Genomic DNA, 12832 nt, shown 5'->3' with positions numbered 1-12832 from the left:
TCGTCTAAGCCTGATGCTTGTTTGTTGAAGTAGAATTGGACGAACTAGTTTTTTCTTAATCTTCTAATGAAAGCGTCGCAAAGAGAACCTACTAATTTCATGGAAGATTACAGTTTGGTTGTACAAGCCAATTGCCTGGAGAGCAAATTTGTAGAGATGAAAAAAATCAACATCACAAATAAAAATATAAAAAAATATCTATAGACAGAAAGAGAGTAAACGTGGTAGTCTTGGAGTGAAACCAAAATATAAACGGTGGCCATGGTGTTCCCTAAGCTGTAAAAGGAACATATAAAATCGGCACCCGCATGAGAAAGCTTGGAAATTTGCCGATTCACCATTTAGGAAGTAAATTTTACATACAGAGTTAAAGAAAATTTGAGCTTTCTATGTGCAGGAGTCAATCGTTCGGGCAGGTTTTACTGCGTAGTAAACATTGTGAACACCCAATATATATCATACGCATCCTTCAATTTTTTTTTCGTAGTACCAACATTCAAAAATGAATCCCCCGCAAAGCGACGTAGCCAAGTCCAGCGTTTTAGCATAACTTTGCAGCACTATTCCGATGCCCGAACTAGGGCTTTAGTTATTTTCGACCCCATTTCATGGGCCCCTCACCTGTACGCCCCAGGAGTGTTGACGCAGGTAGCGCCGTTCTGGCAACCTAGGTCGCTGCCGGCCAAGTGAGCACATTCGTCCACGTCCTCTTCGCAGCGACCGCCCTGCAAGACCAGCACTTGGTTTAGGATTTGGAATGTCAAAAATGGTTGCCGAAGCTTTCCTTTTTGTCAAAAGTTGACTATTTTCCTAAAACTCGAGCAAAGTTGTTCTAAAGTTGAACCCTATGATAAGGTTCAACCGTTAAACAGTGTTGCTCGACAAGGCTCGACTATTGCACAATATTGCCCTACTTCAAGGCAGTTTGGAAAACATATTTCATGCGGCAGTTAATTTTTTGTTAGAAAGTGGTAACACAATATAAACAACAAAAAAAATATTTTTTTTAACTTAGGTATTTTTCTTCCCCCACCTGCTGGCGTCAGCTCGATCAACCATTTTCGCGTAGGCTCACAACAGTTGATCCTCAGCCTACTTTTTGTGGATCTTTGGGAGATTCACGACATCCTTACCTTGAATACCAGTCATGCGGGCCTGTATCTCACCTGCCATCCTGCCGGGCAAAGGCAGAGGTAGCCGTTGTAGCGGCTCACGCAAGTTCCGCCGTGTCCACAGGGGTTGGAGCTGCAGGCGTCCCGTCGCAGGTTCTGCAAGGCGACTGCGTCATGTACGTCCCCACGCACTGAGGATTGTTTCACGCTAAAGGGTGTAAAAAGGCGTTTCAGAGACTTGAACCTATAGCTACACCACTTCAGCGCCTCTATCTCAAAAAGTATGCCTTTTTTTATGTTTCACGAAATGCACTTATGTTTTGAAGGTATGCGAAAGCATGCCAAGGTGAAGTGAGGCGAACATACTTTTTCAAGGCTGTTTGCCAAACTACCGCCAGCTTCAAGCAACTGAAGCGGAGGTTGCACTAGCAACTACGTCAAATAATTTTTGACTACGGTTATGTTTCCCGCTGGGATATTTATTTCATGGACTTCGAAAGAGTATGTTCTACGTTAATTATTCACGAGAAGAAAGCAACATACTTGCAACCTTCGGTATTTTGGAGACGGTCGTACTCGAAAGCCTGTCCCAGTTGTCGAGGATACAAGACGGTGGAGCTATCAAGAAAGTCATATTTTCCCTTTCGAGCGTCATTCATTGCGTCGGTATTTGTCTTTTGTGAGTAACTCAGGACTGTGTGTAGTGTTTGTTGTTTGTAAACTTGCTGCTCAATAAAATGTCAGTAGGGGGCTCTTAAAATTGCCAACATTATATTTTAAGGTACTCACGAGCACTCTAAGGGTGTTACAGTCACACTCTTAATGGCGCTACCCATGGGATGAGCGAATGCATACCCTTGTCAAACGGGCTAATTTAGCGCACTTTAACCGAGTGCACCAGCTAACCGAATGTCACTTTAAGGGCTTCAGTGCCACGCCTGAAAAATTAGTTTCATTCGCAAATGATAGCTGTAACGATGGGTAAAGTACTATTAGGCACGGAAAATGTCAAAGTAAAGGCATAAATGTCACGGTTGTATTTTGCGTATTTACTAAAAACATGAAACAAGACAAAGTTACAGTAATGAACAATCTTTACACCACTTGGATAATTCTGATCAATTATCAAGAGCCAAGATGAAAAAAAAAATGGATCCAATCTTGGCGTTCCGCCTTGTCCCACTGAGGTCTACAAGGAGGCCCTGGCACTAGTCGTGATTACCGTGTTGCCTCCTGTAGCGACATGCTGAAACAAATGTAGGCTCTATCCTTCTCTGCTGACCAGGATAGCACTGGAATAACTGACTTTCTCATCGTATTTTATCGATTCACAGCCGCGCTAATCTTGATACACATCAGCCTAAACTGTAAGGTTAAGCCCACCCCACTATTTGTTTGCAATGACACTCATTTCTGTTCTTTCTCTCAAAATTTTCGAATTCCTTTGAGAACAAAAATAATGCTACGGTTTTGGTTTCTGTGTTGTTACGTTTTATTGTTTAAAAGAGCTGCTGTCGAGTCCATGCACTCGATCGAGTGAAGTGAGTTCGTCAAACTTACTTGAAGCCAGGTGTGTTCTTTAGGAAGAAACCGCGTGGCACACCACAGAAATGACACTAAAGCCGAAGTGCACTTGGTTGAAGGTCACTAAATTAATCAGTCTGACTTTGGTATTAAACTCTTGAGTGTGTATAATTGTTTATTGCGTAAATACTCATCACAGTAACTCACGTTTTGTAGCCTTCTCATGGCTGCCTTCAGGCGCAGGACCTGCGAAGCGAGGTGACTCTTCGGTGACTCTTCTTTTGATATCCCACTTTTCTAATACTTACCGGCATCTGTAGACTGCGAGTTAGGTTTCTTTTCGTCTGGCGTAGCTGCGTTTAAAGCAAAGAGGACAACGTCAATAAGGACTATAGGAATTCGCAAGCAACTAAACTTCAAAAGCTGGTTTGGCCATTGTGAATGAAAAATTAAACTTCAGTTCCAAGGCTCTCTTGGTATGCGTGTCTTATTTTACTGGTTCTCATCTTTTTATTAGTAATAATTTCATTTCATTTTTTTTCCATCGCAGCGATACATTATCTATGAGGGAGGCCGAGGAAAAAAACTGTTTATAGACAGCTTGATGAGCCCTAGGCCCCTTCATCAAACACAAAGAAGCATTTAAAAAAAGTACAAAAAGGCAAAAAGAGAAATATGCAGTCCAATTATAAACACTCAGCAAAAAATATCCAACAGCATATACACACACTATCGTCCTAGAAACAAGACAACATACGACAAAGATAAAAAAAAATCTAATTGTTTCTATATTTTTTCTCTCATCTAGATCATTCAAAAGCTTAGGAAGTGTCAACTTTAGCATTTAATACCCTTGGTATTTTTAGATCTAAGAAAACTACGACCAAGCTTGTAATTGTATAGTTTTTTTTTTAGTATCAAGAACTTGAAAACGTTCGAATAGTTGTTCGGTATGAGTATATTATGGAACACTTGAAATGATTCTTAACATGTTTTTACTGTAATAGATTTTTTTTTTAATTTGTGAAAGTAGTAGTGCGCCAAACCAGATGGCAATAGGTTAAGGGAGAATAAAATGAGTTTTAAATTGATACTTCTACAGTGGTTGTGGGAACACGATGCATATGACCATACCATATGTGTCCTAAAAATAACGACTAAAGTGTTAAAATAATTGATAATTTCTATTGGATATAAAATTAATACAATGGCTTCGGTTAAAAGCACCGTTTTGCACGTCGGTCGAAAAAGTACGGCTTAAGTTTTGCTATAGTCCGTTGCAACTCAAGAACGTAGGGCGAGAAAAAGGAAGGCCGGGGAGGAGGAAACAGACAAAACGCTGAAAAGAGAAGGATGTTTCCCCTCTCCCCTCCAGCGTTCCATCTGCTTCTTCCCCTCCAGCCTCCCTTTCCCTCGCCCTGCCTTCTTGAGCTGTACCTTACTACAGACTTATCTTCAAGCAACTGCACTGTGCCTAAGTATCACGTTGCGTTAAAGCCAAGTTCGAACTGTATACCAAAGCATTATCATTTGTACCTGGGAAGAAAATACAATTGTCATCCGCGTAAATTGCAATTTTTGACACAAATTTTATCTTGATAATGTCGTTCACGTAAATGCTGAAAAGGACTGAGTATGCTACCCTGCGAAACCCCGGATGTAATAGGCTTAATTTCAGAAGAAACTCGCGCGATAATAACGCTTTCGATGTTCCAAATCTAAAAGTCTTGGTTCCTCTAATGCCGTAATAGTCTAGTTTTTGAAAAAGAAAGGTGCCTCTCCCCCAATTTCCGCAGTATAAGTTCGTTCTCTTTAAGTAGAGCTCTTTTAGTTGACTTATTCTAACAGAATTCATACTGAGAGGTGCTCAATATACCGTGTTTATCAGAAAAACTTACTAAGCAAAAGTGCAATATATTTTATGCACATTAAAAAGAAACTGGTAAAATTGAAATAGGTCTCTATATTTGCTCATCGCGTTCTTATCTTTTTTTTTAAAGAGTACAAGTAGCTTAGCAATTTGCATTTTCTTGGGGAATATTCCACCACTTAGGTTACAAATGTGAGTCAGGCTTTAGTATCTCAAACAAACTTGACTGGTTTAATTTGAATATCGTCCGAGTACCAGCTGGTGCTATCTTTTTTTTTTTCTTTTTTAACGGGGAAATAACAGAAATTATCTCGGCGTCATCAACGGGATGAAAAAATATAGGATTGTCATTTCTATCTTGGAGACATTGATTAGCATCTAGCTTGGAATTGATATGTGTCAGGTTCACAAAATACTCCTTCAAAGCATTAGCTAACGAAAATTCGGCTAACCGCGTACTGTTGGGAAATATATGATTGATTTGGGGAAAACGCGGCTCTGAGCGGGCGGTTACAGGATTTAGTATTTTCCGTACACAATCGGTGCACCCAAACGACGCTTGAAAGAAATCGGAGAAGTACCGCGTTCTTTCATTTCGGATTTTCTTTGTCAGCTGGTTGCGATATGATTTGAATATTTTCAGGTCATCTGGGTTTCTTATTTTAAGAAATTCATCGTACACACCATTTTAAATATTGATCTTGTCGGGGACAATGAGCCGCGCGGCACGTGGAGGGACGGCGCCTCTAGCGGGGAAGAAGAGAAGGAAAAAGATGGTCGGGGCTCGTGGCAGGGAGGACACGAGCAATGGACTACTTCCAAAACCGACGCGCCCCATCGCGGCGAAATACCGCGCAGTGCACTCTGGGAACTAGTTGGCCACTCAGTTTCGGTTTCGACTGAGCAGCTTCACCTCATGCTATCACTCCGCGACCGAATGCGCTGCTTGCGTTTTCGATTATCTAACTTTTCACGAACGTACAACAGACTCATTCTCGAGCGATACAAAACGAAGACCGGGGCACTTTCCTTGGTTCCGAAACACCGGATATTGTGTGTGCGTATCCGAACGTAGTAAGACGTGGCTTAGTCACCTCACCCTACGAGTGCATGTTCGAGCTCAATTTCAATAATCCCGTCTAGTACCACTGAACTAGAACAGAAATTTGTTCATCGGGAGCCTTATACGCATTTTGTTTGCCAAACGTCCGTTTCTTGTTACTTCATTGGGCGAAAAGAAAGCCGCATCCTCACAGGGTATCAAAGTTGAGCCCAGCGTTTACGCATGAACTTTTAAGGAAACGCAATAAATTCGACCTCACTACTGCACAGAAATTATTATGATGTCTTCCTCGTGTCATCATATATCTCCCACTCGAATATTATGCTGGTAGAAGATTAATTTCTCGCAAACGCTGAGATCGGCTAGCTACGACGGAGGCCCTAACAAGCGTCCCCTACTCCTCGCTAAGCCTTTTTGGACGAGCTTTTACTGACGCCCAAGATCTGCGCCTGAACGGTGTGTCTGAAATTATCTTGGCATACTCAGGCAGGAAAAAAAACAAACACAAAACAAATATTATGGCTATTAGCAACCGTCAAACGCGCTTTGAATTCGTTCGAGCACTTGTGTGAAGAATGTCGCACCGTGCGACGGACGGGCATGAACCCCTATGCGGTGCGCATGGGGGTTCATGCCCGTCCGGCGCACTTCCGGGGAACGGTGCGACATTCTTCACACAAGTGCTCGACTTTTGCTTTTTCAAAACGGTCTGTATGTGCGAATTTGCCTATATGATTGCAGGATAACTTTATGTGCATACGCGATGTTCAATATTAATGGAATGCAAGCGGGTGGCGACTTCACTTCGTGCAGTGCTACGGGTCAGTACAGATAAGAGATAAGAAGTGTATCAAATTGAGCTTTTCAATGGCGCCTCCGAGTTTTACCTCGCATACTCAGGCATATTAAGAAATACAGTAATTACAAAAAGTAATATTTCGTCTATGGACGCACGAAACAAACAAACTTCCTGATCAACAACACTAATGTAAAGGCGCGAGCTCGATGTATGCATTCTTACTGGTTGCTACAGCTTGTTGATTCGCATACAAGCAAGATCCCCGAGCTTCACAGCGTCGAGATTCCCAGCACTGGCTCGTCCACATACCTCGATTGGAACGGTAACAGGAAGGTTCAAGTACAAAAATACAACAAGCATGTGTTAAGACAAGCTATACGTCTCAGGCTTGTGCTAAAGCTTCGAGGCCTGGCCATTTAGGTTAGTTTAGAGACCACAAATGACGCTCTCGGGACCAGAAAACCATCTCTTGTCGACGTGTCGATCGAAACCGAAACCATGCCACCCTCCTCCCTGGCCAACTAGTTCCCAGAGTGCAACGCGCGCCGTGTTGCATGCAGGGCTTTATGGAAGTAGTCTATTCGAAGGCTGCAGGACAACGGAAGAGCCGGTGCCCAGCAACCCCTCCAACGGCCGTGGCCCCCTCCTCATCGGACTCATACTTGAGTATCAAATAAACCTATCCTAATTGTAGTGTTTCCCGTGTGACTTCCTCGGAGCGAAATGAACTCCGTCTGATCGGGCGATACAGACAGACGACCCATTTAACTGGTGCTTCCAACCTCGACCCAATCAGTCTGCCGTTGTTTCTGTTCGCTCCCAGGGAGTCCCACGAATCGCAATTTCTAGATTTAGGTTTCCTTTTTTTTTCCTTAGAATTTTTCGTACCCCGCTAAGCACCAGTGTTTAACGTTCTGCCGCCATGTCCAGGTCTTAGAATAAGGCCGCCCTTCCCGGTCAGTGTCTGATATTGACTCGGAGGCGGGAGAAGGCACAAGTGGGCAAGCGAGCGTTGCGGCAGTGCTGGAGCCCCCATTTCCAGCGGTGAACACGGGAGACGTCAGCGAACTAATGCACGCCATGATGGTGATGTTCGCGATGTTTTCTAGACAGATGGGTTCGGCCCAAGGGGTGGTGAATCCCGCACCTACACCCGTGCCGCGCCTGGGGTTGAGCGTGCCGACGCCGACTTATTCGGGCTACTCCGACGGAACATCGGTACACGATTTTCTGCAGGATCTAGAAGCGTACATTGCCGCGTTGGGCGCGTCGGATAAAACGGCCCTAATACAGATCGTCCCAATAGCGTTGACGGGCGACGCAGCGCTTTGGAGACGAATGCAGAGGCCGTTCCCTTCGATGGCAGACTTCCGGGCACGATTCAAGGAGGCGTTTCTGTCTCCCGACTATGAGATGCGGATCAGAGATGAGCTAGCCAGCCGTACTCAACATCCGGACGAGAGCCTCGTAGAATACGTCCGCGCTCTCCAGGAGCTCTATTCCAGAGCCACACCTACAGCGTCAGACGCGGAGAAGGTAGCTAGGGCGATCCGCCAGTGTCACCCTAGATTTAAAGCCTACTTCCGCGTACGTGATTTCGCTGATCTGGAAACACTTGCCAAAGAGGCGCGCATCGTTCAGGCGAGCTTGCTCGCCGATTTGTAGTATCGCCCCCCTCCACGCGCAGAGGAATCTCTGGATCCGGGCTGCTCCTGGACAGGACGAGGCGCGGGAGCTTGCGACGACTCACGTATGCCGTACGTGGCCGTTAGAGAACATAGGAGTGGCGAAACTGCTGTGCCCCGCGCCTTGGATCCCTTCGCTTTTGAACAGAGGCACAGAGCAGCCAACGCGGGCTCTTCCAGGGCGCATCTCCGTGGGGGAGGTGGCGCAGCTGACCATTGCGGAGTCGCAAATCATCGCGAGGGTCGAGGAAACTACAATGACTCTCGGCGCGACACTGCATCGCGTGGTGGTGGCGGCAGACATTCAGCACATGATGGCAGGGGACAGCTCAGGTATTATATATGCAATCAGCTTGGGCATATCAAGCGTTAGTGCACATGGACAACAGCTTCTCCCCCATGGCTCACAGGGAAACGGGAGAGGCCGATGCCACTAATTGTACTTCCAGACTCATGGTTGCCGGCTGAGGCCCCTCATCAGTCTGCTAGCGGGGCTGGATTTGCGGTTGGCGACCGGTTGGTGTTTGCCCTGTCGGCATGTCGGACTCAGTGTGTGACATCTGAGAAGGGCCGTACGTGCGCGTCAAAATTTATGGTAGCATTTACTACGCACTAATTAGCACCAGTTCAACCCCTTTCTAATCGGGGTACAGAGTCTACGAAGACTGTCGTCGAAGAGCACTTCACGCGCGTGAAGTTTCCACCGCGCTGCGTTTAGCAGCTGGATCGACTAAGGCGCAAAGGGAATTACGGCTTCACCTTAGCCTCGACGGCAGACGAAGAAGGCAGCGTTTTCTTTCTCTGCCAGACATACAAATTCCTGTGATCTTAGGACAGGACTTCGTCTGCCGGGAGGGGATTAGACTTGCAAAATAACGGGTACCACTGAGTTTCGGTAAGGGCCTAGAACGCTCACTCTCCACATAACGAGAGGAGCAAACATTAGCTGCGTGAATCGTATCGGGAAACGTTGAAGCGATTGTCGCTGCTTACAACGGGCCGGTAGAACAACGGCGAAGACTAGCAGACGCCTCGCATCGACACGCAGCTATATTTACCGAGAGGCCGGAACTTACAAACATTTTACAACATAGAATTGACACAGGAGATGCTAGGCCATGGGGTTGTAATCCCAGACCGCTGAGTGCGCACGAGCGAGCTCTCCTAGATAAGGCTCTCGATGAGATGATAGACACGGGGGCCGTGCGGCCGTCACAGAGCCCCTAAGCTTTTCCGGTAGTCTTAGCGCCAAACAAAGACGGCACCGCTCGCCTCTGCGTTGACTACCGCCGACTTAATGAGATGACACCGAAGGGATACATATCCCTTCCCATCTCTTGAGTCCATCATGTACTCGTTGGATAGCGCGAGGGTTTTCACTACATTGGATTGTAGCAGAGGTTTTTGCAGAACCAGGTAGAACCAGAGGATGTCCAGAAGACGGCGTTCACCTGTCACAGGAATCTTCTTGAGTTTATCCGCCTTCCGTTCGGATTGTCTAACTCGCTAACGAGTTCCCAACGGTTGATGGACATCGTGCTGGAAGACGCGAGGTTCAACTTTTTCATAGCATACATGGATTATGTTGTTGTGTTTCCAAAGTAATTTGAGGAGCACCTAATACACCTTGAGATCATATTAAGGAGGGTGAGCATGGCGGGGTTAACGATTAGTCCAAAGAAGGTACAGCTCGCGACCTCAAGAGTCATCCTCCTGAGTTTTATTGTAGTTGATGGTACCTTGAGGGCCAAACGAGGATAATTTGAGGGCTCTTCGCGACGCGAAGAGCCTTCAAAGGTTTCTTGGAATGGTCGCTTTTTATCGGCAGTTCATTCCAGGCTGTGCTGGACTTCCACGGTCACTGAACCTGCTGCTCCACAAAGGCTAGAGATGGGTCTGGGGCCGAGAACAAGAGGTAGCTATCTCTTTCCTCACGAAGGCGATAGCAGCCGCAGCTAGCCTGTACCTGCCAGACCTTAACCGTCCATTCGTTGTACAGACAGGCGCGAGCGACTACGGCGTCGGTGCGGTTTTATTGCTAGAACTTGACGGACAGTTGCGCCAGGTGGCATTCACCAGCCGAACCCTTACACCACCAGAACGCAATTACAGTGTAGCGGAAAAGGAGGGCTGGCCGTCATGTTTGCTCTAAAAAAGTTCGACCAGTATTTAGGCGGGACCACTTTTGTTATTCAGGCAGACCACGCCACTCTAAGCTGGATTCAAATGTAGGAAGAGGCGGTGAGGAGGTTAGCTCGGTGGACACTTACCCTGCAGCGATACTCTTATACTGCTGAGTACCAAAAGGGATCGACCAACAAGGTTGCAGGCGCACTTTCTTCGGCGCCTCATGATAGTGGTTGGAAGGAGGGGACGCAACCAGGGGATTCCGAGAAACGAGCCTCCCGCGCGGCCGCTCATAAGCGAGACAGCGGGACGGAATCGATGCAACAGGAGCTCGTCGCAGTGTTAGCAGGCCGCACGAGGAAATAAAGGATCGTGACTTGGGGACAAGCGGTGAGCAAGGAAGAGCTTGTCGAGGCCCGAAAGGCGGACGGTTTTTGTCAGCGGGTGTTGGGGAAAATTGGGGAAATGGCAAGTAGCACCGGGTATGCTAGCGGTCAAGTTACCGAACATATTGATTCATACCTGCTGGCTTATTGCTCTGCTATATCCCAACAATCGGTAAGGAGGAGGGGAACGACTCTTTGTTCAGGGTGGTGATTCCCAGGAGGCTATGGAGGCGGTTTATTGGATACTTTCACCATTCGACTCTGGCTGGTCATGGCAGCGGCAGCAAGACTTGTTAAAAGTTATGTCTCGTCGCGGCCTGGTCGTGGATGAGACAGAACACACTCCAATACGCTCGTAGCTGGCCAGCCTGCCAGAAAGCGTAGCCGCGAGGGGTAAAGCCCCCACGCCTGATGCAGCCTGTAGTGAGTCATTACCGATGGGAGATGGTCGTTTGCCACATTATCGGCGCACTACCAAGGCGTTCCCGTGGGAACCAGTATTTAATGGTGATAACCGATCATTTCTCAATATAGGTGGAATTACACCCGCTGGAGGAAGCTGGTTTCGGAGCGCAACTGAGAGAAGTTGTTGGAAACTTTTATGCGCTTCGGCACACCCACATGTCTCATCAGCGATAACACTAGTTGTTTTACTAGCAGGGTGTTTATTGACTCCTGCTTGGCGCTATACATAAAGCACAAGAGGACGACATTGTACTATTCTCAGGCTAATATCACTGAGAAAATGAACCAAAACTTGAAGAGCATGCCGATCAGGCTATCAGAGAGACACAGGGACTGGGACGAACACATCGTCGAGATGGGTTTTGCAATCCGGACAACCGTGAACAGATTGACGGGGGGACGTCTGCGCCTCTGAACATGGGTAAGGAGCTATCGTCTCCGCTGGAAAACGGGTTACAAGATAACCAAGGTTCAACAGAGCGCCCATTTCCTAAGTACGCGATGGGTTAAAATAATCGCCTGTCAAGTGCGTTGCACGATGCAAGGGAGAATCTCGATGCCGCCAGGATCGAACAGACGGCCCAGAACGATAAGAGTCATCGTCACCTGGAGTACAAGTTGGGGGACCTGGTCCTCATGAGAACCCATCCTTTGAGTAATGCAGCGAGCGGATTTGCAGCCTTACTTGCTCCGAAGTGGGAAGGGCCCTCCGTGGTAAAGGCACGACTGTGACGTCTTACCTACAGGCTCGCTGGGAAAAATATGAACGAGGAGTCTGTCTCGGTCCACATCACAGGCCTGAAGAAGTACCAGCTTCTTCAGTTACGTTACGATATGATTTGAATATATTCAAGTTATCTGGGTCTCTTGTTTTAAAAAATTTATCGTAGAGACTATTTTAAACATTAATCTTACCAAGCTCTGGTGTGATCCATGGCTTACGAATGAGCCGCGATAATTTAGATTTCTTCTACGGAAAATTACGCTGGTAAATTACGCTGAAAAAAAAAACCAAAGAAAGCTTAATCAGAATCATTCAACCACCAAGCACACACAGACCGTAGAGACGATGTTCCCTGTGACGAGTAGAAGCGAGGCAGCGGAGCTTCTTGGTCGGCGGAACCAATGTCTCTGAACCGGCCAAACAATCACCATGGAGCGGCGGATCCGGTGACGAGCGGACGCTAGTCTCCGCCTCGTTATAACGATCCTCAGAGCAGTCCACGCCCAGGCACACACTCGTCCAGTCGAGCACATGAACATCAACTATGCACTCCACGCGGGAGCACGAGAACAGCACAGGACACACGGCCAAAACGACAGGTTGGGATCGCAGAAATGAGCGCCCCGCAAGCTCCGACTGGTCCCACGGATATGAATATGGGTGTGGTGGTTTAACTTCCTGGTATCGGGCGATCACAGTTTTAGTAATACTAAATGTAGCCAAAAAAACAACAACTTAAGTTTGATTGCCATGCCCACCCAACAGTCCTCCAATCTTCGCTTTGCGATTTCAACCACCCTAAGGACGCAGTCATCGTCACGCTGGCCGCGCTGGGCACCATGGTTTCGACCTTCATCTTCATCGACGGACATCGTATGCATCGTCTGCGTCGTCTATGTCGTCATCGTCGTCTGCTCCTGCCCTGTCGATGTTGTCGGTTCCAACCTCCTCAGCCCCAATGCAAATGCATAGTCCGCCAGGTCTGGTGGCATGGGCGGCCTTGGCTCTGGGCACTCCATTATGACATGTCCGGCTGTCTCCACCTGCCGGCCGCGCAGCTGGCACGTACCGTCCATC

The 12832-nt window shown here is 47.1% G+C and overlaps 1 protein-coding gene across 1 annotated transcript in view; it reads right to left on the bottom strand.

Moving 5' to 3' along the window:
- The window catches only part of LOC8033550 (cubilin), a 264814-nt gene that overhangs the window by 200714 nt on the left and 51268 nt on the right, over window positions 1-12832 (bottom strand). The window contains exons 5-8 of the mRNA XM_042291012.1: window positions 2945-2989; window positions 2844-2882; window positions 1167-1268; window positions 622-725 (exon numbers count right to left, since the gene is read on the bottom strand). Of these exons, the coding sequence (XP_042146946.1) occupies window positions 622-725; window positions 1167-1268; window positions 2844-2882; window positions 2945-2989 (290 nt within the window). The remainder of the gene's footprint in view (window positions 1-621; window positions 726-1166; window positions 1269-2843; window positions 2883-2944; window positions 2990-12832) is intronic.

Source organism: Ixodes scapularis, unplaced genomic scaffold (genome assembly GCF_016920785.2).
Source record: "Ixodes scapularis isolate PalLabHiFi unplaced genomic scaffold, ASM1692078v2 PGA_scaffold0__279_contigs__length_252992795, whole genome shotgun sequence".
Classification (NCBI taxonomy): domain Eukaryota; kingdom Metazoa; phylum Arthropoda; class Arachnida; order Ixodida; family Ixodidae; genus Ixodes; species Ixodes scapularis.
This window is presented reverse-complemented; position numbering and strand designations above follow the sequence as displayed.